General features: G+C 40.2%; 1 protein-coding gene across 10 annotated transcripts in view; it reads left to right on the forward strand.

The window, feature by feature from the left end:
* Nucleotides 1-27,528, forward strand: part of MAP4K3 (mitogen-activated protein kinase kinase kinase kinase 3) — an 84,516-nt gene that overhangs the window by 4,411 nt on the left and 52,577 nt on the right. For 8 of the 10 annotated variants that reach the window (XR_008748013.1, XR_008748014.1, XM_055809732.1 and 5 more), the window contains exons 2-12: nt 4,800-4,857; nt 8,052-8,142; nt 14,377-14,441; nt 16,583-16,638; nt 20,070-20,117; nt 22,273-22,315; nt 22,958-23,030; nt 26,136-26,267; nt 26,571-26,633; nt 26,717-26,798; nt 26,900-27,010. Coding sequence is in view for 8 of the 10 variants with exons in the window: in XM_055809732.1 (XP_055665707.1) it covers nt 4,800-4,857; nt 8,052-8,142; nt 14,377-14,441; nt 16,583-16,638; nt 20,070-20,117; nt 22,273-22,315; nt 22,958-23,030; nt 26,136-26,267; nt 26,571-26,633; nt 26,717-26,798; nt 26,900-27,010 (822 nt within the window). In the remaining 2 variants the exon portion in view is untranslated. Of the gene's footprint in view, nt 1-4,799; nt 4,858-5,998; nt 6,141-7,034; nt 7,121-8,051; nt 8,143-14,376; nt 14,442-16,582; nt 16,639-20,069; nt 20,118-22,272; nt 22,316-22,957; nt 23,031-26,135; nt 26,268-26,570; nt 26,634-26,716; nt 26,799-26,899; nt 27,011-27,528 lie in introns of those variants that run through there. The other 2 variants (XM_027779656.2, XM_027779655.2) reach the window with 2 other exon arrangements.

Genomic DNA, 27,528 nt, shown 5'->3' on the forward strand with positions numbered 1-27,528 from the left:
TTGGCTCTGATGCTCAGCACGATGCCTGGGCCAGCATGGTTAGCTAACCCGGCAGAAAACTAACCAAGAAAAGGGAGGCAGGTGGGTTTCTGCTGGCTTGGAGAGTTGAATTGGCTCTGGGACAGTCGTGTGGGTTTGGGAGAGGCTGAAGGGGAAGCCCGTAGGGGTGGAAGCAGGGGGTCGGGCAGCCGTTTGGGTGCGTTTTCCTGAAGAGCGGAGCTAATCCAGTTCAGGAAGCCTGACTGTGCCCTGGGATCGGTTATCCCGTGAGCAACAACTTGTTTAGAAATCGCTCATCTGCATTTTGTTCAACAGTTCACATAGGAAGTAGTCAAAGCCAGAAGCACTCTATTGTTACTCTCTTAGACTGCTTTTTGGCCTAGTTTTTGTTGCAACATTGTTTATTTTATTGCCAGTTTCCATTTGAAGGACAAATAGAAATTTGGCAGGAGATTTACCTCCTTGGACCTTGGATTTTATGTTTGTACTAGTTCAGCTGCACAGTCCTGTCTTCCTTATGACTGTACTGTTGTGGCATTTATTAGGGGCAGTGCTAAATACTAGCCTTCTTCCTCTTCTTTCCCCTCCTTTTCAGATACCGTGCACATCTCTTGCTTGGCTGGTGTTTCCCAGTAGAGCCCATCCGAGCGCTGTCCATTGCTCTTTCCTTCTCTATTTCAGAGTAATAGTGTCTTTCCAGTTGTGAGGCATTTTCGTTAATGATTTTTTTAATAATGAAATAATATCCAAACTTGTATTTTTCTAGTTTTCATTTCCAGCGGGTGGCAGTTTTTATATACCAATTTGATTTGATACCCTACTGTTGTCACAGAGACACTAGTAATTCTTTCCTGTTTAATTAGTTGCTGCTTCTCCAGCTTGACTGAGCGGTTGGTGCATTAACTCCTCCCCAGATATGGCAGTCTAGATCTCTGAAGAGTCTCATTCTTTTAGCCGCTGGTGGAATGAGGATCCTTACATGGTTTTCCAGAGCAGACACTGTATAAATGCTGTACACATTTAGTAAAGTGATCGCATGGAGACACAGGCATTGTAGGCCATTCCGTGCTTCCGCAAACCCTGTGTAATGCATTTGCACTGACATAGTGAAATCTGCATTTGACGGAATTGGTTGCAGGCTCCTGCTCATGGAAACAGGGGTGGGAGGAAGAACTCGGCTGTTGCTGTTAACATCAGCAGCGCAAAGGCTGGGAGTTAGAGCACTTAAGGTGCAAGTGGCAGCAAAAAACAAAGATGTGTCTTCTTACTTGAGCCTCTTTGAAATTTTTGGTTGCATTTGCTGACTTAGAAATACTTGTTCAAAATTGTTCTTCAGCCAACTATTCCTTATTAATGCACCCATCTCAAAGCCCGTAAGTAACGGGCGACTTTAGTGTGATTATGCTGAATGAACATGTAAGGCAGTGCCCTCAACATTCTAAACTATTGTGTGGTATATATACAAGCACCCCCAAATTAAGAGTCAGAGCCAGCTCCAACACGTGTTGAAAAGCATGCAGTGCTTCAGTCTTTCTCAGTCTGTCATTCATGTGAGCTTAGGCAAGAAATTGTTTCACAGTCAGTGATTTCAAAGGTATTTGATGAGATCTCGTAACACCTGTCGGGGTACCTAATCTTCATCCTTTGCAAGGAACCCTTGTGTCACTACAGTCAATCTCTTTTTTTCTAATATGTATATATATACATACACAGTCAGATTAACAAAGGCAATTCATAGTCTTACTGGTGACACCACCTTCAACACTAATAACCCAAATGGAGTAAGATGCAAAGTGGTAACTTACTCAGACTGTCAACTTCAAGTCATGTTATCTTAAGTAATAAGGTATGCCCTTAAGCAGTTGGTAACCTGCTGTTCCTGAAGGCATTGGTGAGTGAAGGCATTAAATCAGATTTTGTTCGTCCTTTCTAGCTTTCATGAGTCCAGGCAGATACTGGTCCAGAGAATGACTAGCTGGCCAAAGAGTCCCACTACTGCTGGTGTTGAGGAAAGGAAGCAATGGTGATGCCTAAGCTGAAGGAGAAAACACATGACATTTGTTCTTTCCTTCCCACAATTTTGAACAGTTCTTTTGAGAACATGATGTTGAAGAAGAAATCCCTTTGTGATAGGAGAGGGCCGAATCAGGCACAAGGTATGGAGAGCATGGATTAGGCTAGGCTGCCTGCTGCTCGGACTCCTTTCCTTTGGCTGGGATTTTGCATGTCCTTCTCCGGATGCATCTATAGATTTGTCAGTCTACTGTTGATAGATTTTTGGCATCACCATCACATAAGTCTTTGTGTTGAGTACCCTCATATGTTTTCATCAGTTTTGTTCCAAAATTTTCACTAGCTCCTACCTACCCTCTATCTTGCTTTGGTTGCCATAGCACTCTGCAGAGCGTAGTGACCATAGTCAGCGAAACAAATTCCTGACAGCTGGACATGGTATTGTTAAAAATAAATACAACTAAAAAAATTACCAAACACTTTTTGTTAGACTAGCGATGTCCCTGAAGCCTGTGAAATTTTTCCAGCTTGGCTTGTACATGCCATCTGCATGCAGGGTGCTTAACTTCAGGATCTCCTCACTTGTATCTACTACAAGTTGCATCTCATTGATTGCCTTACTAGTACAAGTTGCCGTAAAACAGATCTTTAGATATTAACAGGACTCCCTGATGATCTCAGGTCTTCATTAAAGCTTCAGTAATTTTTCTTGTTAATCTTAGAGGTTAAAACATGCTGACCTTCATCAACATCTTGCCTCTGTGTAGTTTCTTGCTGTGAAAAGAATGTGTTGGGAGAAGAATAAGGAATAAAAATCCTAGCTCATGCTTCAGTGGTGCCACTTTCTGATGTGTTGCCTTTGTACAGATAAAAGGAACTCTTATTTTTGCTGTTCTTAATGTCTTTGCATCTTTTTTCCACCATACAGTGATGAGTGGAGACATTGCTGCTCTCGGTGGGGTGGGCAAATAATGACTTACAGGGAAGGCTGCCGGAGAAAATTTATTTTTTAACTGTGTGTCAGTTTCCACAGTCTATCAAGTTTGGACTACTCCTTGATTTTTTTTTTTTTTTGGTAGGATTTCCACTGGTCTCAGGATCTATCCATACTGGTGTGCCTGCACGTTGTTTGCAAATGCCAGTACTCCCAGCATTGCAGAAGAGCATTGCCACACCAATGAGCAGTGAGAGGTTTGAGATTGGCTGTGGTAGGAATGGCCTGGGTAGATTTCTAAACATGGGAATACACACTGCATTTATTTTCAGACTGTATTACTGGCTATTTTTTATAGTCTTACGGTTTTTTTCCCCCTCCACCTTACAGTATTTGGTGAGTCTCATAGCCAGTCAATGAAAGGTGTGAGCCCTTGAGCTCCTAAAGTGACTTAAATGAGATCATTAGCAGGCAGGCTAATTAAAATGTGGGCACCTGTCTGCATCTTTAAGTTCTGTAATTCTGGCCTTTTTTGATTTGAAAGCGGATGAGGGGAAAAAGCAAAAGCAGGACTGGTCTCGCCTTCTGTGCCATGTGCAGGGGCAGCGTGGGCATAGCATTCAGTGCAGTGGTGGTCCAGCACAGTGCAGCTCTGGGTACCAAGACTCCCCAGGGGAGAGGAGAGGCTGTAGCTGAGCATCCTTCGGGAGCTGCTGCTTTGCTGCCCTCTCCCCATAGCTGGGTGCAGGGACACGGTAGTTTCTTGAAAGCAAATGACTCCTTGACTTTCAGTTAGTAGCCAAACACAACAGTTTTCTAGAAGAGAAATAATTATTATTAAGCAGCATCATAAGTCATAATTAATGGCTTTTTAGAAATCCAGCTTCCTGGTTGCTCAGTAGAACATAGGCTTTAGCATGACAGAGCCCTGTACAAAATGCAGTTAAGCTGCTGAGGTTGGCCACAGAGCTTTCTAACACCTCTGTTGCTGGCTGGGTGTTTGGCACCTTCGCAGCAGAGGGAGGGAGGATGCTGTTGCTGGTGGAGAGTAAGGACCAAGGGGCATGCAGTGAAATGAGCAGGAAGCATTGCATTATTGTTGCGGGAGTCTTGGAGGCAGTCGCATGCACTGCAGGGTGCAGCCCTTGGTGCTCCCTGGGCCTTGCTTGTCTGCTGTGAGATCCGTGTGTGTTAGAGCTGCTTTGCAGTCCGTCTCTCGGTGGACGGTTTGTTTATGGATTTTAACATGGAAGTACAGCATGGTGGAGGACTTGCATAATTTAGGACTGTTGTGTGGCCCGGAAGGTTAAAGCTTCAGATCTCAGTACAAATTAGCTGCCTAGTGGAGGGGTGTGGTTTTTTTGAGATGGCTTGCTTTGTTGCTAGAAAATAAATCCAGAAATTTTGTTGGAACAGTGCTTCCTACGAACATGTGCTGGAGAAGAGAATGTTAGCTACAGAATTCTTACTGTTTGGTTCACTGTTATAAGCACAGACATGGATTTTCATAAATAAGTGTTTTAGGTGTAACAGAACTTGATAATGATGCTTATCTAATGAAAATATATGCTGTAAACCCAATAAAAAATAAATGCATGGTATATTTGGGAAAAAAATAACCTTGCATGAGATGTAAATATACAAGATGTTTTAATTTATTGGTTCCTCCTGAGGTTGTTTTTGCTTTAAAAAAACCCCAAACCACAAGTGGTTTCACTGTTCAAGACCCTTATGTACCTCAGTTGTTTTCTGACGCTGTGGTGTCATAGAATGTATAGTTGAGAATGCAGAGCTGGTTGCTGTGCTATGTTCTCTAAATATTTTTTTTATTATTTCTTTTTTCCCCTCCTAGGCTCGAAATGTCAACACGGGTGAGCTAGCAGCAATTAAAGTAATAAAACTAGAACCAGGTAAGTGTTTAACTGAAATAGGCCACAGAAACTTAAGTGTTTTCATGCTTAAAATACAATTGTACAAAGTCGGTTGAGTCCACTTACTGAAAGAAGAGATGATTATTGCCTTTTAGTGTAGGACAAAATACACTGTTCTAAAAAATAACAAGTGTGAAAAGCAAGATATGAAAGCAAAAAATGTGACTGGAGAACAGTTAAAGGAAAATGTAAAATTTCAGCAAGAGTTTGGGTTTTTGTCTTAAGTACCATGTTTGCAAACCATGAGATACAAAAAATATATATGGAGCAAAAGAAATGAGGAAGACAGCAAGGCAGAAGAGAACTCAACTGGAAAAAGCATGGAGGGAGAGATAAAAAGGAAGGGTGAATTAATAGTTGAGCATTAGTATCTGGGAGTTGAGTATTTCCTGAAATTCACTTGGAGGCTCTCATTAGGACTTCACTGTATGGTAGATTTAAGCTTAAACTGTGCTTATGTTGTGATTTCACAAAGTACATGTGCCCTAGAGATCAATTATCAGCCTGCAAGTGCTGTTCTGTTAGTAAGGCTAGACTTGCTGAACAAGAGTACGGTAATCTGGGAAGAAAGATGTCCAGACTTCTTGTTGAACTTCTAACTGTTGGTGTGCCGTTTCAAGGTTTAATGTTGGGGGGTGGTAGTGGTGGTATGTGTGTGTGCATGTGCAATACTTTTACTGCTACCTGGTTTGATCCTTAAGGTCTATGTGGGCAAGAAGAGAAAGAAGTTACTAGTTTTCTCTTACGAACTGGGAAGTGATTAGAAATGTTGTGTTTATATAATGCATACACATTAGAATAAACCCCCACAACATTCAAGACAGGTCAGCATGTTACTGTGTAGTTCCAAAAGTGATCACACTTTTATCCATCCTCAAACTTGTGGTCTCAGATTATCTCGCCTCGTTCTGCTGCTTTGGCCTTTTCTGTGAGTTCCCACTGCTGGAGTACTTGGCAGTGCGTGGCTGGGTTACCAGCCTAGCCAAGCCAGGCAGCTGTGCTCTGTCTCCCTATGGAACTGCGAAGATACAAGGGGGAAGGAGACTTGTGTAGTAGGGGAGGAACTGTAGGATTTGGCAGACTCAGATCATGTCAACCTTTAAAATAATGCAACTTTTTACTTAGCAGACTACCACTTTCAAAAGCATGAAGTATGCTTGGTTGAAGAGTGTTGTATGGGTTGTGCCGAGTGGGACTTGGAGAAGCGTGCTGCATGCATCGTCTGAGCTGTGGATGGAGCCTGGGGATGTGCTGCAGCTGGGGTAACTTGCCGTCATGCTGTGCTGATGGGGATGACAACTGGCATCTTGCAGTTAAATTGGGTGTTTTGGGCAGCCTTTGGATAGCTGAGGGATACACATAGAACGCACTTTAGTTACCCTCAGTTTGCTCACTGAGCTCGGTTTATCTCTGCAGTTGTTGCTTCCAGTTGTGGTAGAGGCTTGACTCACAGCTTTGGACAGGCAGCAGCCGCAACCCAGGACCGTGGCACTGGCTTTCTTTGCAAGTTTTGCAGATTTGGTGACAGTGTGAAGACTAAGGGTCAATAATGTTTAGGCGCTTACTCTAAAACTTATGCTACTTCAGTATTCTGGATGCAATGAAAACACTGGAGGAATCGTGTCCTTTCAGAGAGATGCACTTTCATATGTGAAAATAATTTCTTGTTTGCTCTTCAGTGTTTGCATGTCTAGAAGTCTAGCTAGGGTACAACAAGCCAGTCCGCAATATACCTTAGATTGTAGGCAAGTCTGTTGTGATGTTAGCTTTCAGCTTGTAGTTTGCAGGTTGTTATCAGTTGAATAAAATACATGTGAATATTTGATTTCTGGTTAAAAATAACTAAATGGATAGGTCACCGGTATGTTGATGTGATTGGGAGAAACTTAAAACATATTTTCTTAGGTAATAGCCTGTCCAGTTCTGCTGGGATTTGTTGTTATAATTGAAATTTATTAACAGCCATATTTCAGAAGTGATTTTGGGTTGCAGCAATTGATAAATATGAGCTTAGTGTCTGTATCCAGCTTCTTAGACAATAGCTTGGCTTCTGGTTTAAAAGCTCTTTTGGGTCATGCTGAAGTGTGCTACTACGCTGCTGAAGTGTACGCTAAAAGGAGAATTTTGACATACTTTGAATGTTCCTGTTTTTTCAGCTTGCTTAAAGATTCTCTTCAGTTATTCATGAAGTTAAGTGGTTGTTTTAGGCCTTCAGGCTTGTTTCATCTATGAAGTCCTTGAGGTTAGTAAGAATGAGGTTTTTTGTGAACTGTGTGCATCTAGTAACTAAAACTTCAGAAGAACTTCTTTGGAAACAACAAAACAAACTAGCTATAATTTGCCTTTAATTTCAGAGGAGCCCTAGTGTAAGATACTGAACTGCAAAAGAGCACTTGACATGTAGTTCTTTAAAAAAAAAAAATAAATGAAAAAGGCTGTCAAATGTTACTAGCATTTTCTTACATCTTGCTGTCTTTCTTGCCTTGCCTCTTTAACTTGCCAACAAAAAAACAGCAAACCCCCTGCACAACACCCCCAAAACAAAGATGTGTCTGCGTTTTCCATTTCATGCATGAGTTTCTCAGTGTACACATCAGATAAGAATCTTTTATAGAAAGACAGGTACAACTGACAGGAACAACTTATGATAATAATACTCATTAAGTGCCACATCTGTGTCAGAGTTTTATCTGGACATATGTTATGTATAGTCCATGAATTTATGTGCTTTACTGAGCTTTCAGAAAAGTTGCAGCAACAGCATGTTTTCTGCTTGGGAAGATGATCTAACGGGGGTTGGACTTGTGACCAAAAATAGCAAAGTTTTGTCATGTTTTTAAGGTCTTGGGCTATTGGCAGGGCATATGCAGATGGACACAGTGGGATCTCGGGGAAAATAAAGAGTTCAGAAGGAGCTGTGGCCGGTATCATAAGAGGTATCAGATAGCAGATGCGAGGTCCACCTGGCCCAGAATTAAACTTACTCTGAAGAATATAGTTACTTATTGCTAAGCCTTTGCTAATAAATACTGATTTATAGTTGCTTTATGTCTGTGAAACTGGCAGATTAGTTTTAATTACTCAATGTTTATTTTATAAATATGTACTGAAAGTCTAGTTGAGATGCGAGTATGAACTAGACCAATGAAAATACTCATTCTTTTGCTTTTCAGGAGAAGATTTTGCTGTTGTGCAGCAGGAAATCATTATGATGAAAGACTGTAAACATCCGAACATTGTTGCTTATTTTGGCAGCTATCTCAGGTACAGTTTGTTTCTTTTGTTCATTTAAAAATGCCTTTCTCCTTAAAGGACGGGTCTATAAGGTAAGTTAGGCAAAACATAATTTACCAAATAAGTATTATCCACTTGTATATTATTTTTTCACTTACCTTAAAATCTGTTCTGTTTACTACAGTATCTGTCTATAAATAGTACTGCTGTAAACAAAATCTTTCAGTGACCATGTAGTCATATTTCCTTGGAAATGAGTTGTTGTTTGAAAGCTTTGAATTTAATACATAAATGGAAAATTAAGCAGAAGTATGACAAGTATGAAGAAAGTCTGTGTTTATAGTATCTTCTAAATCTGTTTCAGTAAAACTTCTCTTAAAGTTGCAAAATTTTGGTAAGTTAATGTTGCATAATGCAGATAGAGTTCTCAGAAATGTTCTGACTTAACTGGTGTTGGGATGTAAAACTGAATTCAAAATTGAATGTTATGGGGGAAATAAGGAGGGAAAAAATTGTTTTTTTCCTTGCTTAATAGTAGTAGTGTTAAGCTTTAAGGAGAATTTCATACTTAACTACCTAAGAGTGTAAACCATGCAGCCTTTAAAAAGCTGACTGGTGATTTGTGGTTTGGATTTGTTTTGAAATCTAAAAATTATTGATATTTCTCTCTTGAGCTGCGGAGTTGTTTAGGACAGCTAATTCACTATATGTAAATTGTTCTTTTTTTTTTGTGTGATTCCTTTAATATGGTATTATGCTTACTTTTGTAACAAGTGCAGTAAACTCGTACTCCATACGAAGTCTTAGTATTGAGAAAATTGATGTCTAGTTCCTAATAACGTTTGCTGTTACATTTCTTTTCAATACATCCTTACAAATGTTTTATGCTAGATATAGCAATTGCTTGATATTAAAGGACTAGACTTTTTAATGCTGGATTTTGTGAACGTAATGTTGCAATAATTTTAGGCGTATAGTGTCATGCAATAAAAAGCTTTTAAAAGGTTCTGGGAAATCATGATGCTGTTTACAGCAGAGGGATGTTCCTTTATGGGTATTCACATAGCTTCTGTCTGCACAGAGACAGTATAGGTAGGGACATGGTAGCTCTGTGTTACACCTTCTGCTATTCATAATGGAAAGATGCAGAGCTGAATTACTCAGATGTGTACTAGGCTTCAGCAATTCCAGCTGAAATTCTCTGTGATGGCTATCAGCTGCAGCCAAAAGCTTTTCAGCAATATAGGCCAAGTGCTTTTGGATTGAGGGTGGGAAGATACAGGATTTTCACATGAAAAATCTTGGTACTTTCAACAAAAAATCACCATCTTTTGAAGGAGGAATATGTTACAGAACTTGGCTCTTGTATTTGGAGTACATCTTTTCCTTTTAAAAATCCTTTCAGATTTGTCCAGCAATACTGCATTTCTTTTACTTTCATTCTGCATCAGCTAAAGTTTAGGAATTCCCAGTTGCTGGTTCTTTTCTAGCCAGTAGTGTCTGGTTTGGTGCATGTTTGCAGTGCTACAGAGGAGCTAACACATGTTCCCTGGCTTACTTGGCTGTTGTTGAGCATTCCCTTGCTCTAGGGTGAGCTGGGACAGGATGTTGAAATGGTGAGCATGGAGTGCTTTGTGGTGCTCTTGGTGACCTGATGCTGAACATCTGCATACTTACAGCAAACAGAAATTGGGCAAGTTGACTGTGCCAGAACTTCAAGGCAGTGCTGGGGAAGAAAGTCCTGGCAATAAGTGCTAGTGGAGGAGGAGAGGTCTCATGCAGAGGATCAGCTGGCTAATGCTGTCCTGAGGAGTTTCTTCGCCTTGCCTCTTGTATTTGGTGTCCTGAATAGCACTGCGTCTGCTCATTGAAAACCATGTTTTATCACTGGTGGTGTTCATTGCATCTTTCTTGGTACTGACTATCTTGGTAGCTTTTGTCTGATGAGTGAAAGTGATTGTTTGATGAGTGACAGATGTGATTCAAGTCAGTAGAGCCTGTGTTTTGAATTGTATTTGCTTTATAGTAATTTCAAAGATCTGTGGTAGAAAACCTGGTCGTATTAGTACTTCACAGACATAGTTTAGCGTGGAGCACAGAGGAGGTTTCCAAGAGGAAATGTATTTTCAGAATAAGATTAAGTGGAAATGCACTTCGAAAGTATGAGAGGAAAGCAGGTTGTTGATGTTGTAGTTTAGCCCCAACCATGCAGCTGTAGGTAACTACTTAAGTACTTAGTTACTTACTAAGTGTCATGCAGCTGCTTGCTTACCTTCCACCCCCAGGATGGGGAGCAGTCCAATCATGAAGGAATGTAAAACTTGAGAGTTGTGATAAGAACAATTTAAAAACTGAAATAAAACCAATAACAATAATTATAATGAAAAGGAGAGAGAAGGGGAGAGGAATGAAGCCCAGAGTGAAGGGAGAAAGGAAAACCATCGATGGCCAATGCGTTGTTCATCACCTCCTTTCTGATGACCAGCCAGTCCCCCTAGGAGCAATCGGCAGGCCTTGGGCCACCCCCAGGGCTACATACTGAGCAAGATGTCCCATGGTATGGAATACCTCTTAGGCTGGTTTGGGTCAGCTGTCCTGGCTGTGTCCCCTCCCAGTTTCTTGTGCCCCTCCAGCCTTCTCACTGGCAGGGCCTGACAAACTGAAAAGTCCTTGACTTAATATAAACATTACTTAGGAACAACTAAAAACATCAGTGTGTTATCAACATTGTTCTCCAAAACACAGCACTGCACCAGCTACTAAGAAGAAAATTAACTCTTTCCCAGCTGAAACCAGGACAGTTGACTTGCCCATTAGATGAACACCTTCTGCATGCTACACTGAACTTGGGCAGGAGTGTGTGATTGTGTACCGCTTGCATTATCATGTATACATGTGCAGGAAGGGGTCAAAGTCTGAAGGCAAAATCAACAAGCCATGCTGTTCTGGCATTCCATACCTTGAAGGGTGCTTGTCTTGGCAGCTTGAATGCTTTGTTAACACCAGGCTGGACTGTGAGCTGCGTTATGCGCAAGTTTGAGTGTGCATATGTGTGGAGTGTGTGTACATGTAGGGACTCAGTATTCCAAACCAAAAGTGTCTGCGCTTGTTTAAGGTTAATTTGAAGGTTAACCTGAATTGGGTGTTACTTCCATTCTGCGTAGTACTGGCAGCCTTTTTCTTGTGCATGAACTGTCAGTTCTTAATATTGCTATGTATCTCAAAGTCATGTTAAAACTTTTGAGAATTTTTGGAGTTACTAGTCTGCTCGACAGCAGTTCACGGATTGTGAGGTGGTAAAGTTGGTGAGGGATTTTGTGATTTCTTAAAGGCAGTATTTCAAAGCTCTGTGTTATGGTGACTAAGCTTCTTAAATGGATGTTGCATAGTGGGAAGGCTGTGTGGCTTAGTATTGCACCTCCTTAAGAGTCCTCACAATCTCAAAGCCTGCCTTTGTTTGGCAAGAGAGCACCTTTTTGTATGTTAAGATGTCCTCAACCTAAAGACATCTTCCAGTGGGTATGATGACTTTACCTCTCTGCAGTACTGGAAGTTGTGTCGACATTTTTTTTTATGTCTCACATTTTCAGGTTTGTGGGGCATGCCAGACAATCATAGTATAAATTTCTTCAGAAGACAAATTCAGAAGAAATGACTAAGTGAGGAATGGCAGCAGTGGGGGCTGGGGCTCTGCAGTGCTGTTGAAGCTATGCTGAGCTGGTTTTCTAACATTTTTTAACATAATTCTAACATACTGACCAGAATGTGACAGTTGCATTTGTGTTTGTTTCTGGAGGTGAGATTATTTGCATTGTCAAAGCACTGACTAATGTATCCAGTTGTCTTAACAGCTGCTGCTTTTAACTAGTCATGGTGAGAACAGATTGCTTAGTATAACTAATAAAAAGCTGTTTAATGTGAAAAAAGACTGCGAACAAACATAACTGTTGCATTCAACATTCTTTAAAATCTCAAGATTGAAATGGTACTTCTCATGATGCTGTGTTCAGGCTGGGGGTGCTTTTTCTTTAAAAATGTTTCTCTTGTCTCGGGGTATAAAAATATATCTTTGTAGACTCAATTTAATTTTGGCAAATATAGTGTATATTTTGGCACTCTGTTGTGCTCTTGCTTGGTCCCCTCTTGTTTCATTGGTGTAGTGTTTCTCTTTTGCCTGGGCAATCGAATGGCTGTCTTGAGCTTTTGTTTTCCAAGTATCTTTCAATGCTAAGAACAATAAGAAAAATACCATCATCCTGTACTTGGCGCTTAGTAGCATATTGTTCCCCATGCTTTCCTTTTGTTTACTTAGGGATTTTCTGCCTTGGGTGTTAAGTTGCAGATGCTAAATGGTGCTGTTGATCCTGTCTATTTTGTTTGCATTTGCCATAGCTCTGCAGAAACAGACAACTGTATACACTGTTACTGTTGATTAAGTGGATCTTCACCTGTCTCAAAGTACTTAGGTACAGTATAGATAGAAAATTAGAAATGCCGTCTCCTCTTTTGATCCTCTTATGTTTTTTTCCTTTTCTGTAGGGCTTTTCCACACTGGGAAGTTAATGCCCAGTAAGTGAAGGTGTGAATTTACAGCAATACTCTGCTTCATGTCTCTTACTTTGTGGGTGCTGTGTTGCTGTCCCAGGGCTGCTGGGGTTGTCCTAGCTTTTTCCTGCTTCTGTGTTGCTGCTGTTGGCATCAAACGTGATGCAGCCACACGGGAAAGAGGGGCTTTCACAAGCCAAGTACCCCCAAAAGTGTCCCTGTCTGAAAATCCTGCATCATTGTGGGGGATAAACAAGGGACTTGCAAACGTCTGTCTGTCTCTTCAGTGCTTCTTTTTCACTTATGTTCCCCTGCTGCCATTGCTAATTCTGTGTTCTTTCACAGGTAGTCACATTGCTTCTTTGTCTGACTTTGATCAGTTATTTCAGTGGAAAGCCTTCATATTATTTCAAGCAGTGCTTTAATTGACCCCTAGAAATATGTGGAGTTAACAGCCAGGGGATTCCCTTGCTTAAATGTAATGCCTGAACAATACCTTTCCCACCACTAGGGGAAGCACCCGGGGTATAGCTTTGAGGACCATGTGGACTATGGACATATAAGGGGAGGACATCCAAGAAAGGCAGTTCTTCCTTGGAACAGCAGCTATTCTGGCTGTTGCCTGATGATGAGAAATATTTGCAATTTGCAGCTTGGGGTAAGCTCAGCACTTACCCCGCTGCCTGGCAGAACACTTCCATGAATATTGACATGGCCCACAGGGTGTCTCAGCTATTCTAAAAGAGCCTTACGAATGCATGAAGCCCAAGACCAAGGGTTGTGGACAAGCTGCAGAACAATCATCAGCCTTTCCTTTGGTTGTCCTGTGTCCCAGTCTGCCCTAAGGTGGTTGTGTGCGATTTTTCTTTCCTGCATGTTTTGACTAAGAGACTCCCAGATATTCTGCTCTCCAAAATGCAGCCATTTTCTGCATCTTTCTGCAGCCACGTCTGGTACATATGTCTTACTAGTGAAAATTACTAAGTAAAAATAGAATGTAGTGTCCATAATAGAAGATACCTTTGAATCCTTCAGCCCATTGTCTAGTCTTGGAAAGCACCTTTTATGAAGATAAAATGAGTCAAAGTGGTTCCCTTAGTGAGAGGAATCTAAAGAACTTCCCTCTGACCCCTGCCACCAAAAGAATATGTGGATAGTTTTGAGGGAAGAGACTTCATCTAGGAAGGTACTTACTTACCCACCGCATGGGCTCCACTCTGCCTAGCTTTGAATAAAGCACTAGAGTTTCACTCCATTTGCTGTGAAATAAATTTGATTTGAGAGATATCCCTAGGGCTTTTTGTTTTGGGTTTATTTCTTTTCCCTCCTTTTTTTCCCTTGGTGTTAATTTCTCTGCTCTGAAAAAAGTGGAGAAGTGAAAATGAGGAAGAAACAAGAACCCATGTCTGTCTTCTCTCTACTCTCAGTAATAATATAGTTCATTTTCATAGTAGATCTTTGAACAGTTAACAGTGTGCGCTTTCAGTAATACTGTTTCTGTTACTCCAGTAAACCCTGGAATATTTTCTGTATTTCATTAGTTACTATTTTGACAGTGAACTATCATATAAAGAATAAATCATATTCATTATTTGACTTGTACTTTTGATAATACAGAGCTTGTTATGTTGTGCTTTATAATGTTTGACTCCCCTGACGTTCTTTTATAGGTGCTGTTTTGAATCTGACAGCTAATGAATGGTTTTGTTCACTTTTTAGACGAGACAAGCTATGGATTTGCATGGAGTTTTGTGGAGGTGGCTCTCTGCAGGATATTTATCATGGTATGTCAAAACAAATTCTTTAAAAGCTAAGTAAAGCTTATTTTCAAAAATGAGGTGTTTGCAGTGTTTTGGAATCAGAGAGGGGGAATCCTAAATTTAATACCCATAATATTCCATTGAAGGTCAGTTTTAGGTTATGTATTTATGTAATTGGTTGGGCTTTGGTTTTTTAAACAAAATTAGCTGTAGTGGGGGTTTTTGAGCAGCAGAAGTTATTTCCTTCCTTCACTAGCTCATATACCCATCACTACTTTTTCAAAAGCTTTACAATTGGACGATACTGTATGGTAAAAATAATAATAATAAAATATAATGATGGGCTCTCTTCCTAGCCATTTTGTTTCTAAGCTTTTGAACTTTGCTTTAGTATTATCTACTAGTACTATCCACTGCCTACAGATACTTAGATAAGTGGATTGATTAGCATGGATGCTCTTATCCTTTGTAAACAGTGATCTTGTTTTCAAGAGACAAAATGAGTTTTGAGGGATTTTATTGCCCTAGAATTAAGACTTGCGAGCGAGTAATGGCTCTGTGGTTCTCGGGTGATTGTTTTCAGAGAGGAAATCCGTCTGTATTCTAAATTGTGAAGATTTTACATGCTAGGATCTTCACATCTGTCTTCCGTGCATAAACGGCTTGTATACCTTTTCACATTTAACTTGGGTGCAGTTAAAATAAGGCACCAACTCACAGGTTCACACCATGCTTATGGCATAGTCATTTGAACATGGCCTTGTTGATTCTTTACATCTTAACTAGTGTCAGAAAAAGCATTGTGTCTGATAGGCTTTGTGTGGCACCTGTAGAGTAGGAAATGAGCTCATGACACATAAATGCCTAAACAGTTGTCATACAGAAGCAGTTTCCTGTTGCAGCTGATTTTTGGCTTCTCTGCCAGTAGTTAAGAGTGGAAAGTTCTTTTCTGATCTTAATCACATTTCAAGGAGTTTTATTCCAATTGAACTATAGGCCTCCGTAATCTTTAGTAATTTAATCAGAATTTATTTTTTTTTTAAATAAACATACCTGCCTAGAAATACGTGCTCTGGGTGCTAATATCTTTAGCTTTATGTTGGTTTGGAGCTTTTCTTTCAGGAAGGGGAAGATGGATCTAGACCTCTTTTGAAGACATAGATATATGTTGCATGATAACTGATTTATATTATGGTTGTGGGTTTTGTAGAAGCTGAGAAGTTAGGTGCTTAAATCTTGTTTTGTTTTTAACTCCCTACTCCTTCAGTTTCCTTTGAGGAAACTCCATCCAACTTTTTTTATGTTTTCTCTGCCAAACCTGAGAAGCTTGCAGTGATGACTGCATTTTCTGGTCTTAAAACACTTCAGTTTCAGGATCAAAGTTCAGTGACTGGGGACAAGTTGCAGGCCATTCCATGCCTGCTGTTCTGTGTTTGGTTTACATATTTGTTCAGATTTTGTTTTCCTTTGAGAGACTTGAGTGAAGTGGGCAAGGGAGAGGAAGACTCCTTCCTTAAGGAAGCTGCTGGGCCTGCTCAGAGAGATAGTTTGAGAAGGTGCATTGTGTGGCAGGCCCAGGAGCAGCAGTGCTGGTAGCTCATGCAGAAAAGGGTTGAGAAGCTGCAGAGAGCACTTCACACAGCTGCAGGGGAGAGCAGGTCACCTGGCAGCGGGAAAGTGAGGAGGAAGCAGATTGCAAAGGGTAAAAGGAACTTCCTAGAGCTCAAAAGGGACTGAGCGGAGTTTGCTGCAGCTCTGAGTCACTGGGTTGGAAGTCCAGCCCTGCATAGAAGGACACAATGGGTTTGTGCAGGGAAAAGTGTTTTCCTTAAAATCACCGCTTCTGTTTCTTTTTCCTCTTAATTACTTTGTGATTTATATATGGAGGGAGTTAGTTTCCATTCCAATGGGGCTAGACATTTTTGAGTTTAAAAAATGTTTGGTGGTCTTTGGGATGCTCAATCTGGGGGAAAGTCTAAGCACATTTACTTTGAGGCTAATAGTGTAAGATCTTATCAGTGTGTCAGTGTGAATGGCAGTCATTGTATGGAGTGTGAGGTGTTTTGGAGTTGCATGGAGTGAATGGAGGTATGTATGGGTTTGGAATGGGCAGTATCTTACTGATTTTGAGAGCTGTTTTTTTTTTTTTCCCCCTTCCATTTCAGTGACTGGACCACTTTCAGAACAGCAGATTGCCTATGTTAGCAGAGAAACACTGCAGGTAGTGTGTTCTCAGGTTTTTGTGGTTGACTTTTAATGTGAAAGTATTAAAAGCTAAAACTAAAAGTTACAAATAAGTGTGATGCCATGGATGTACAGTGTTTGGCTGGCTTAGCATTTTTCTCAGACTTTTGAGGAGGTCCTGTATTATAGCCTAGAACTGATATAATTGTATAACCTCAAATTATCCTGGATAATTGGAAGAAAACTGTTGTCATCTTTCTGCTGTTAATTCTTTCTTTTTTAGAAGAGGGGAAGCAGCATATGTATTAATCCATACTTGTGGTACAAATTAGTTATTGCAAGTTTGAAGGAAAACTTAAAAACTCAGTTTTGCATATCTGATAGTTGATATGTGCCAGTAAGGAGAGAGAAAAAAAAAAAAGCCTATGTACTTGAGATGTTCAAGTTAAGGTCACCAGCCTCTCCTCATGGGTATGCTAGCTTTCATTTTCTTCCCTAAATTCAGTTCACCAGTAAAACTTAAATCAGAAATGGCTTTTTCGGTGGATGTCTTGCTTCCATGTGAGAGAGCAGTTCTTGGCCTCTAGTGAATGTGTATCTCTTGAATACCATCGGTTGAGAGCTGCTGTCTCTCTCAGACACTCAAGATAGCTTTGTCCCTGAGCCAGCTCCCTTGAATGCCATTTACCATGTCTCTAGGCTATTGCCAGAGATTGCAGACTTCTGACTTATAGGATGTGGCTTTTTCTTCCTTACAGTGAAGTCTTACATGACATCTGGTTTTTTTAACCTTTAAACTGTCTTGTTCCTATAGAACCATAAAATGGTTTGGGTTAGAAGGGACCTTTACAGGTTCAGCCTCCCTATGGTGAGCAGGGACGTCTACAACTAGACCAGGTTGCTCAGAGCCCTGTTCAGCCTGACCTTGAATGTTTCCACAGATGGGGCATCTACAGCCTCTCTGGGCAACCTGTGCCAGTGTTTCACGGCCCTAATTGTAAAAAATGTCTTCCTTGTATTTAGTCCGAATCTACCCTCTTAACTTAAAACCGTTACCCCTTTTCTTATTGCTACAGGCTCCGTCTGTCCCTGTCTTTCTTATAAGCCCCCTTTAAGGACTGGAAGGCCGCTATAAGGTCTCCCTGGAGCCTTCTACTCTTAGGCTGAACAACCCCAACTCTCTTCAGCCTGTCTTCATAGGAAAGGTGCTCCAGCCCTCTGATTGTTTTTTGTGGCCCTCCTCTGGGGGAGGGGGCCCAGTTCTCAAGCTGATCCAGGTTCCTCTGAATGGCATCCTGTCCCTCAGGCGTGTCAACTGCACCACTTAGCTTGGTGTCATCTGCAGATTTGCTAAGGGTACGCTCAATCCAACTGTCTATGTCATTGATGAAGATATTAACAGTACTGGTCCCAATACAGACCTCTGAGGGACACCACTAGTCACTGATGGCCATCTGGACATTGAGCCATTGACTGCTACTCTCTGGGTATGACCATCCAGCCAATTCCTTATCCACCGAATAGTCCATCCATCAAATTCGTAACCTTCTCAGAGTATGGAGGAGTGTTTCGGTAGTCTAGAGTAAAATTTATGAAATCATTGTTTATTGTGTGGGAAGATTTTGTGGTTAATATGCATAAATTGCTTGTAAGAAGGAAACTTGCTACATTGTGTATGTTTTTTAAGTGTTATCCATGGACCCATTTTTGTATATTTTAAAGTTGTCTGTAAATGCATGCTTACACCACTCTGACCAAATATAATGTAGTATTATATAGTGTATCATGTATTATATAGTGTATAATGCAGTTTCTGATACCTTGGTGTAGGTTACAATGCAGCAGTCACTTTTACTAGTAAAAAGTCTGAGCATATAGGCTATCTGTCCTTCCATAAAAGTAATTTGGCCAATGTCAATTTTGCCATCAGCTTCCATGAACCCAGAGTTTCACTTGAATGCTTAAAGTTAACATTTAGTCTCCACATTTAGAAGCCCATAAAACGGTCTGTTTTCAGAGAACACTTGCTATCAGTTCTGGTTGGAATCTGTGAGACTGATTCTGAAAATAGAGGTCCTTTAAATATGGCCTTTAAAGTACCTGCCTCCGGGCATTCAGTTTTGAAAATGGCAACCTCAAATTCTTCTAGGGCAGTGGTAAGAATGAGTGAGTTGTTGGGTTTTGTGTGTCAGTAGTATCCAGAGATTTAAATGGGAGGAGTGGGCACGGGACTCTTCCAGCTAATGCCAGTTGTTGCAACAGTCAGGTAGGTTCTTTGATTAATTACACTGTACCAAAAGCAAGTAAGAGTTCAGTTTTTGGGTCTGCGTGTGTGCCTGTAGTGAGGACTCTGAAAAACTATTGGACCAACTGGGTGTTGTTAGTCACTTCCCCCAGTGAAACAGGTTAAAACATCTGTGAGTGGGGTTTTTTTTTCTTAGTTTAAGGAGTTGAATTTCATAACTGATTAGCACTTCAGCTACACTGCATTCAGATTTTCATTAACTGACCAAAAAATACCCCAAAACTGTATCTTCAGTGGTATTGTTGTCTATCTGTACAATGTTGTTCACATGAAAATCTGAAATATCAAGTCATGTAAGTAATTGTTCCCTCATTTTTCCTGCTGGTACGTTTAGGACCATCCATGAAAATGCTAATCATTGAAAACAGTCTTTATTTTTGCAATCAACTTCATGATGTGCTGCATGAGCTGGCAAAAAATGTCTGTTTTAACATGGGTATCTCCCATGAAAATGTAGTCTTTATGGAGGTTCATGACTGCAGAGTGAGGATGTTGTTTACGTGACGTTTTACCCCTGGAAGAGAATTTTAGAGACAAGCCTTGAGTGACAAAAGTGATGTGCCTCTGATTTGTCATGCATGGATTTGGTTTGATAGAATTCTTCCAGGATTTCAATTTGGAGTTTCTGACACATGTTGAGTCCTAAAATGCTTTGGTACTGTCATCAAGATCCAGAGAGACAGCCTAATGCTTCCGCAGAAATCCATGAATGAAAAGTTAACTCCTGTGTTAGACTTGAATTGCTGCCTGCTAGTATGCTTCTTCGAGACTTAACTGAAGTGTGTAATGACATAGGAAATAACTGCGTTAGGTATCCAGTGATCTGACTGCTGAATAGAAGACTGTTAGGCAATTTAAAAGTAATTAACTTGGTCTAAAAAGGTGATAGTTGCCATGTCCAGAGGAAATCTTGGTGGGGTAATGCTTTTCTTACAATAGGTGTGGTGACTGGTATTCTTTCCATCTAGCTGGTGTTTTAGGTACTATGCTACTACATGTATTGAATTTGCAAATGCAGTTCAGATACGCTAACATAAATGTTCTTCAGTCAGTGAGTTGTTTAGATAGTAGAATTGGATCCTAAATATGTCTTGTAATTAAGTAAGAAATGTATCTAAAATAAAAACCACTGGACTAAATTATTATCTAAATGTTTTATGCAGGGACTATATTATCTTCACAGTAAAGGAAAAATGCACAGAGACATAAAGGTAAGTAAAAACCAAAGGGAATTTTGTTGTGTTTAAAATAGGTTATATCACCTCTGATGGGTTTGTAATGTTATGTATCAATTTTGGGGATATTTAAGAATATATATGTTTTTCTGTCTATTAGAATAAAATTTTCTGCCCAAGGGAAGAAGAAATCCTTATTTAAAAATGCATGCATGGAAATAGTTTGTTCTTTTAATTGGAGTCAAACATACTGTTTATTTAGACCAGTGCTGTAAAATTTAGGCATCAGCTGATGTCCAGAGCAGCACGTTCAGATGGCTGTAAGGGTGTGCTCTGTGCTCAAGTAAGTTTAGTCTTTTCCAAGAAGCTTGACATACCCTTGTCTTTGAACTAGCTAGCGAGCAGAGCTGCTGCTTTGACGACTTGCTACTTTTCTTGGTCAGTGGCTGCTGTTCTGCATGGTTCTTGGAAACTACTTCTGTCTCCTTCTTCACATGCTAAAATTAGAGAGAGTACCACAGATCAGGCTCTTAACACTGCCTTACTTAAACCTTCATCTCAACAAAGCTGTATCAAAGGTGGCTTGTTCAGACTCTTACACTCTCTTCTATAGTTTCCTTCTGGTGCTTCCTGTTAACTTTTTGTCCCTGGAGTTTTACTCCCTACTGTTTCCCTTTCCAAGCTCTTCCTTGCCCAGACTGCAGCTTAAAATTGGCAGGCTTCCTCCTGGAAATATGACAGTAAATTTTCATATTCCTTTGTGTTGTATAGGGGGCTGGTTTTGGTTGGTTGGTTTGGTTATTTTCAGACAAGGGGTGCAGTGTACACAGCAGTTTCAGGTGTAGATATCTTAATACAGCCTGATTCCAAGTTCTCATTGACTGCAGAAGGATATTTTGTCTTTTCAGCAATCATAAAAATAATTTCTGAATGAAAGTTTACTTTAGACACAAAAATTAAACATTTTTCATTATACTTTGCAAGGATCATTTTGCATTCTGTAAGGATACAGTGCAGATACTGCAGATACTTGTTTCTAAACAGAACCGTGCAGGTAAAAAATGCTTTCAGTGCTTACATTGAGAATTTTTTTTTTTTAAAAAAAAGCATGGAAATTTAAAAAAAAAAAAAAATGAGCATGGAAGAATACTGTCTTCATCTGCAGATCCTCTGACTGTTGAATTATGTTTGCTTCCCTCTGTAGTCAAGTTACATATTTAGAGTATCTGTCCTGTTAGTCTTGAAGGTGAACAAGGTCAAGAGAATGTTAACTGGACTGTCACACTATTGACCAAACTCTGTTTATAAGGCTCATTAACTATACTTGTATGATGTTTGCCAAAGTAAGCTGCATTTTACTGCAAGCTTGACTTTTCATTCTCTGTGAAAAGCCATAATCTGTAAAAACAGTTTTTTGGAGGCCTATCTGTGCTGCCTTTCCATCTAGTTTATGGGCAGTGCTGACTTAGAACTGTGTTTAGTCAGTTCCAGCTTTTGCTCAACTCTGCCTGTACCTGGCTTCACTCTTCAGATCAGGTTTGTTCTTAGTCTTTTTATGTCATAGTTCTATGGTACCAACTAGTGCTTTGGTTTAGTTGATTATTGAACTGAAGTGAGCGGTACATACTACACAACAGTGAACTCCTCAAGTCTTAGCACTAAACAGAACCTCTGTTGTGTAAGGACAGAAATAGTTTTGCTAAACACTTGAGTATCAAGGCAGATTCTTAAGGCTGTAGTTATCATGGCTGTCAAACAAGACAAAACCAGCTCCTACATGTGAAAAAATAAAAATCAAATTACTTCCACTTTGACCTTTAGAGCTCCTATTTCCTTTCAGTCAGTGTAAATAGAAAAGAAAGTAAGAATTTGCCAGCATAGGAAATCATCATATTCTGCTTTTTGAGAGGGGTTTTGTGTACAATGGAAACTCTGTAGTACTATAGGGTAGAGAGTACTAAACTAAAAATGTACAAGAAACCCCGCCTGTCCAAGTTTCTTCATATAACAGAATGGCAACTTGCTAATTTCACAAACATTGCCTTGGTAAGGCTACCGATTTCTTGAACATGGAATCCTTGGTTTGCCTTTGGCCCCTAGTTTGCCATAAGATTTCATGTACATTTTTTTACATAAGATATCAGAGGAATCTGCATGTTTTAATTCAAGTGTGCTTACTTTTTTTTTTAAGGGAGCAAACATTCTTTTAACGGATAACGGACATGTAAAATTAGGTGAGTTAATGCAATTTAGTGTTATTAACAGATTTTATATCCTTTAAAAAGCAGTCTTCTTTATTTTGTTTAACAATGTAATGATTCATGTAAGGAATCAGTGAATATCAAAAGTCTTTCTCTTGCTGGTAATACCTAACTGCACCATCCAATTAGTGTATGAGGAATAATTGGAGTAGTTTTGGAACACTGAGGTAAGACTGATGGTGTAAGGTGGACGTAAAAATCAAATCACAGGTTTTCATAGAATTTTAATAAAATGTACCATCCAGAGTGTTTAAGTGTGAAGTGTACCTTGAAAGGTTATCTGAAAGTATCTCTTGAATAATAATGAATTATGTATTTTATCATGTTAAAACTGCATGTAACTGTTAAGACTTCTGTACTAGCCTGCTCTTCCTTGAGTTGATGAGGGGCATGTTTGTGTGCAGTATGCATATTTGGCAGGTGACTGAGAGGAGCTCACTGATGGATCTGAGATACACCAAGTTTCCATTATTTGCCTTTGTTTATTTTTGTTAAATATTTCCAGTATATTTAAGAAACTCTTACAGTAGGGAAACCAAACTTGTGTTTGTTAACAAATAATTGCATCAAGTCAGTTATTAACTGTCATTTTGGTTTTGCTTTCATTTTTGATAGCTGATTTTGGAGTATCTGCGCAGATAACAGCTACGATTGCCAAAAGGAAATCATTCATTGGCACCCCATATTGGTAATTCTGTTTTACTTGGCCGTTAATATAATAGTAACGTATATAATACTGTTGAAAAATTATAATTAGAGTCACTTTCTGGGTAGACTTAATCACTAAAGGCTGTGTCAGACTTTCTGATGATTGTATTACTTACTCAGATAATTCAGGATTTAGATTATCAGAGAAAATACTGTAATGCTCTGAAAACCTGAAAGGCTGGTATTATCACTGTTGACTAATGTATCTCAATTTAGTCAAACTATCAATAATTTTGCTTGTTTTTAACATTGATATTAATTTTTTTGTTCTTCCCTGATTTTCTGTTTAGGTGGTTTGTTTCTTCCCTTCCATCCTAAATGTATCTTTTCTGCATCTCCTCAGTTAACATTGAGTTTCATTTGTTTGTCTCTGCAGATTCTTTTGCCACTTGTGGAATGTTTCCTCTAAGCAGTTTGTTCCCCCCTCCCCCCTTATTTGCTTGAACTGATTGAATTCAAACATAGATTTCTAGTCTGTCTGTATAGCATCTTCATTCTTCCCTCAGTAAACTAGTTTGCACAGTCTAAAGTTCAGCATTTTATTTTCTCCTCTTTGCATTGGAAGTGATTGTTCCCTTTTTGCGTTGAAGTGAGTGACACACGTTCTTCACTTCCATTGTATGTTTCCTGGAAAGATATTAAAAATTCTGTTGTCTGACAGCATAGTAGATACAAGATAAAAATGTATATAATGAAAAAACGTTACATTCATGTATTCGGTCTTGAAATAGTCAAACACAGCATTTTTAGCATTCTTCTGCAGTGTAAGTCATCCAAGGCATGGATTCACTTCCCTTTCAGAATAAGACAAACATGTATCAGTCATGATTGTGTAGCTGGTTTGTGCCTCTTTCCTAAGTTGTCTGGGTGACTTTAGTCCTGGCGTGTATCACTGTGTAACTTCCAAATTGTGCCAGGCTTCTGAAATGACATACCATAACCTTAAACAATAACTTTGAAAGCATTACATAGGTTAAATGCTGATGGAAAGCATTGGGTTTTCCTTGCAAAGCTCAAATTTGAGAGGGGAGCGAGATTGTGGAGAAGAAAATCTAGTTGGAAACAGGCAGTGTTAAGGTTTTATTGGTCATTTGAGTTGTCTGGTCAGGTAAGGCTATGGTGCTTGGATGGGAGAGAAATGAAGGGCAAAACTGCTGTGCAGTGTCTTTAGTTCTAGTAATCCTCCTATTTGTCCTTGCGCTCCTCCTCCATGCCTTTCTAAAGTTAACCCATGTTCCCCTTCTACCTTGGTAACTTCCTCCTCCTATGATTTAGAGTGATTGGGCTTTTTTATGAACTCTCAAAGAAATTTATGTAAGTGTACTTTACTATGCAAACTTAATTTTACCACCAAACCTGATGATGTTTTCAGATCTACAGATAAGGATGTCTGTGTTTAAATAGTGCATCATTTGAGATGCTGCTTGCTGCTTTACTGGGTCTGTCATTAAGTGACATTAATCTGTTTTACCTATGTTGAGTTACATCTCCAATTCCACTGCTATTTTTCAGGTGATCTGGATTAATAAAGTTCAAACCTAAAAGATATTAACATGTTTTCCATCTGCTATGACTACATAGGACAATCAAATCCATAATTCACTTTGGCTGTTCAAAATATGTGACAATGCCCAGTGAATCATTTTTTTTTAGGTATTCCTATTTATATGTCAGTTATGTTTGTTAGTTTTTGCCACCTGAGGGTGTGGAACTACTTCTGTAACTTAAATGAGGCGTTCTGACATCACAGTGAGGCAGACCTGACAAACAAGGAGTGCTCTCTGCAGAGGTGACAGTGAGTCTTCAGGTCTCATGCTTTCTGGGTACAAGAAAGCTGACGTTTTGTTAATTTTGTTTTAATTAGAATTTTCTTCACAGTCAGTTGATCACTTTCTAGGGCAATATGTGAATATGGATATTACCTGGATTTTACTGCAGTTGAATACCTTAGACTCTTTGGTTCATAGGTTGGAAAAGACCTTTGAGATCATCAAGTCCAACCATTAACCCAGGACTACCAAGTCCACCACTAAACATTGTCCCTAGGCACTGCATCCAGTGCTTCTTGAACACCTCCAGGGATGGTCTCTCCACCACCGCCCTGGGCAGCCACTTCCAATGCTTGACCACCCTTTCAGCGATTAAGTTTTTCCTAATATCCCACCTAGACCTACCCTAGCGCCACTTGAGGCAGTTTCCTCTTGTCCTGTCCCTCTTACCTGGGAGAAGAGGCCAACCCCCCGCCCCCACCTGCAGCCCGCTGTCAGGCAGTTGCGGACAGTGGTAAAATCAACACCCCCAACCCCCTGCCAAGTCTCCTCCGGACTGAGCCCCCCCCCGCTGCCCCCCCCCAGCCCTGTGCCCTAGCCCCTTCCCCAGCCCCTGCCCAGCTCTGGACACGCTCCAGCCCCTCCACGTCCCCCTGGCGGTGAGGGGCCCAGAGCTGAGCCCAGGGTTCGAGGGGCGGCCGCACCAGCACCGAGCGCAGGGGACGGGCACTGCCCCGGCCCTGCTGGCCACGCTGTTCCGGGTACCAGCCAGGATGTGTTGGCCTTCTGGCCACCTGGGCACACGGCCGGCCGTCAGCCAGCCCCCCCCAGGCCCTTTCCCCCGGGCAGCTCCCCAGCCCCCTGCCCCCAGCCCGCAGCGCTGCCTGGGGCCGCTGTGACCCCAGGGCAGGACCCGGCCCTTCTCCTGGCTGAACCTCGTACAAGTGGCCTCGGCCCACGGGCCCAGCCTGCCCAGACCCCCCGCAGAGCCCCCTGCCCTCGAGCAGATCAATGCTCCCCCCAGCCTGGAGTTTGTTGTGTACCTGCAGAAAAGTCTGAGACAGATTGGTTTCATCCACTTACTGCTAAATAGGTGTTTTGGAAACTGCGTATTAGTTACTAGAATGTGGCTGAGGAAAACTCCATGTATACATTACATAACTTTTTGCACATGTATATATATCCACATGTATAAATATATATGCTGTAAGCTTACAGATTGAGAGCTCTAGAGAAAAGAGCCTTAAATTGCTTCATACAGAAGAATGTTTGATTTATGGTGAGAATTTTATCTAAAAATGTCTTTTACCCTTTAGGATGGCGCCAGAGGTTGCTGCGGTAGAAAGAAAAGGTGGCTATAACCAGCTCTGTGATCTGTGGGCAGTTGGAATAACTGCTATAGAGCTTGCTGAACTTCAGCCTCCAATGTTTGACCTACATCCAATGAGGTTAGTAAGTGTTTAAAGCTTGGTGGATAAATACAGCTTTGTAAGTAATCCATTTGGAGTAGTGGCTATGTGTGCTTATGGTGTTTGGGGGTACTGCAAGGGTATTGGGTTGTAAGTGTTCTGAATGTACATGATGGAAATTATAATAACTCCTTTTGGTGCATAAATATGTAATGGTGTCCTGGTAGTATCTCTTAAACTGTTGGTCATCTTCCTGCCAACTAAATAATGTATTTAATAATTCGTCTCGTGTATATATATTAAAATGTGAATCACAGAAATACTGTTGCGTTTTCTTCCCAGAGCACTGTTTCTAATGACAAAAAGCAACTTCCAGCCTCCTAAATTAAAGGACAAAATGAAATGGCAAGTACCTTTCTGTTTCAGTAAATAATGTTTGTGTATTTCACTAGGCAATGGATTCTAATGTTTACCACTTCATTTTACAGGTCAAATAGTTTCCATCATTTTGTGAAAATGGCACTTACAAAAAACCCTAAAAAAAGACCTACAGCTGAAAAGTTACTACAGGTATAAATTTATGTATGAGATTGATTTGAGTTATAAAATTAAAATATGCTTAATATGAGTGGTTAGAATATTAATATGGGTGTTTTCCTTCTATCTTTCAGCATCCTTTTGTTACCCAGCCATTAAATCGGAGTCTTGCTATTGAACTTTTGGATAAAATGAATAATCCTGATCATTCCACTTACCATGATTTTGATGATGATGATCCTGAGGTAGGAATGTTTTAATGACAGAATCAAGTTAAGTTTTAGTTTGCCGCCAAAACTAAATGGTTGTGATTTATTGAGCCACAGGATATTTTGTGATCTGGAAATAGTCTCAAGGGTTGCTTTTACTTTCAGTTGTGCTGCACTATCACGTGTATACACACCAAAATTCATTCTATCTGAGGGAGAGAAGCTCAAAGAGAAAGAGATGTGAATACTTAAAAATTTTGTTTGTTGTTGGCCTTCAGCAATTTTGCAACAGTAAATGTGGACTACTTCTCCAGTCCTGAGTTCTGTCATGCATTCTGCTTTCCTTTTATTTGTGGAATTACCTTTCTATTCATCCTCAAAGCATTCATAACAATCTTTTTATGCCTCTGTAGAACTTGTTCTTTTGTTCCTAATTTACTTTCTTATAAGAAGAGGGAAATGATTCTTTCGTTGTTTTTGTCAAATGGATTGCTGCATGTTTCTTGCAGATTATTTTTTCTGTCTTGAAATTATCTGAAACTTAATTTCACTTA

Source organism: Falco peregrinus, chromosome 7 (assembly GCF_023634155.1).
Source record: "Falco peregrinus isolate bFalPer1 chromosome 7, bFalPer1.pri, whole genome shotgun sequence".
In the NCBI taxonomy this organism is placed as follows: domain Eukaryota; kingdom Metazoa; phylum Chordata; class Aves; order Falconiformes; family Falconidae; genus Falco; species Falco peregrinus.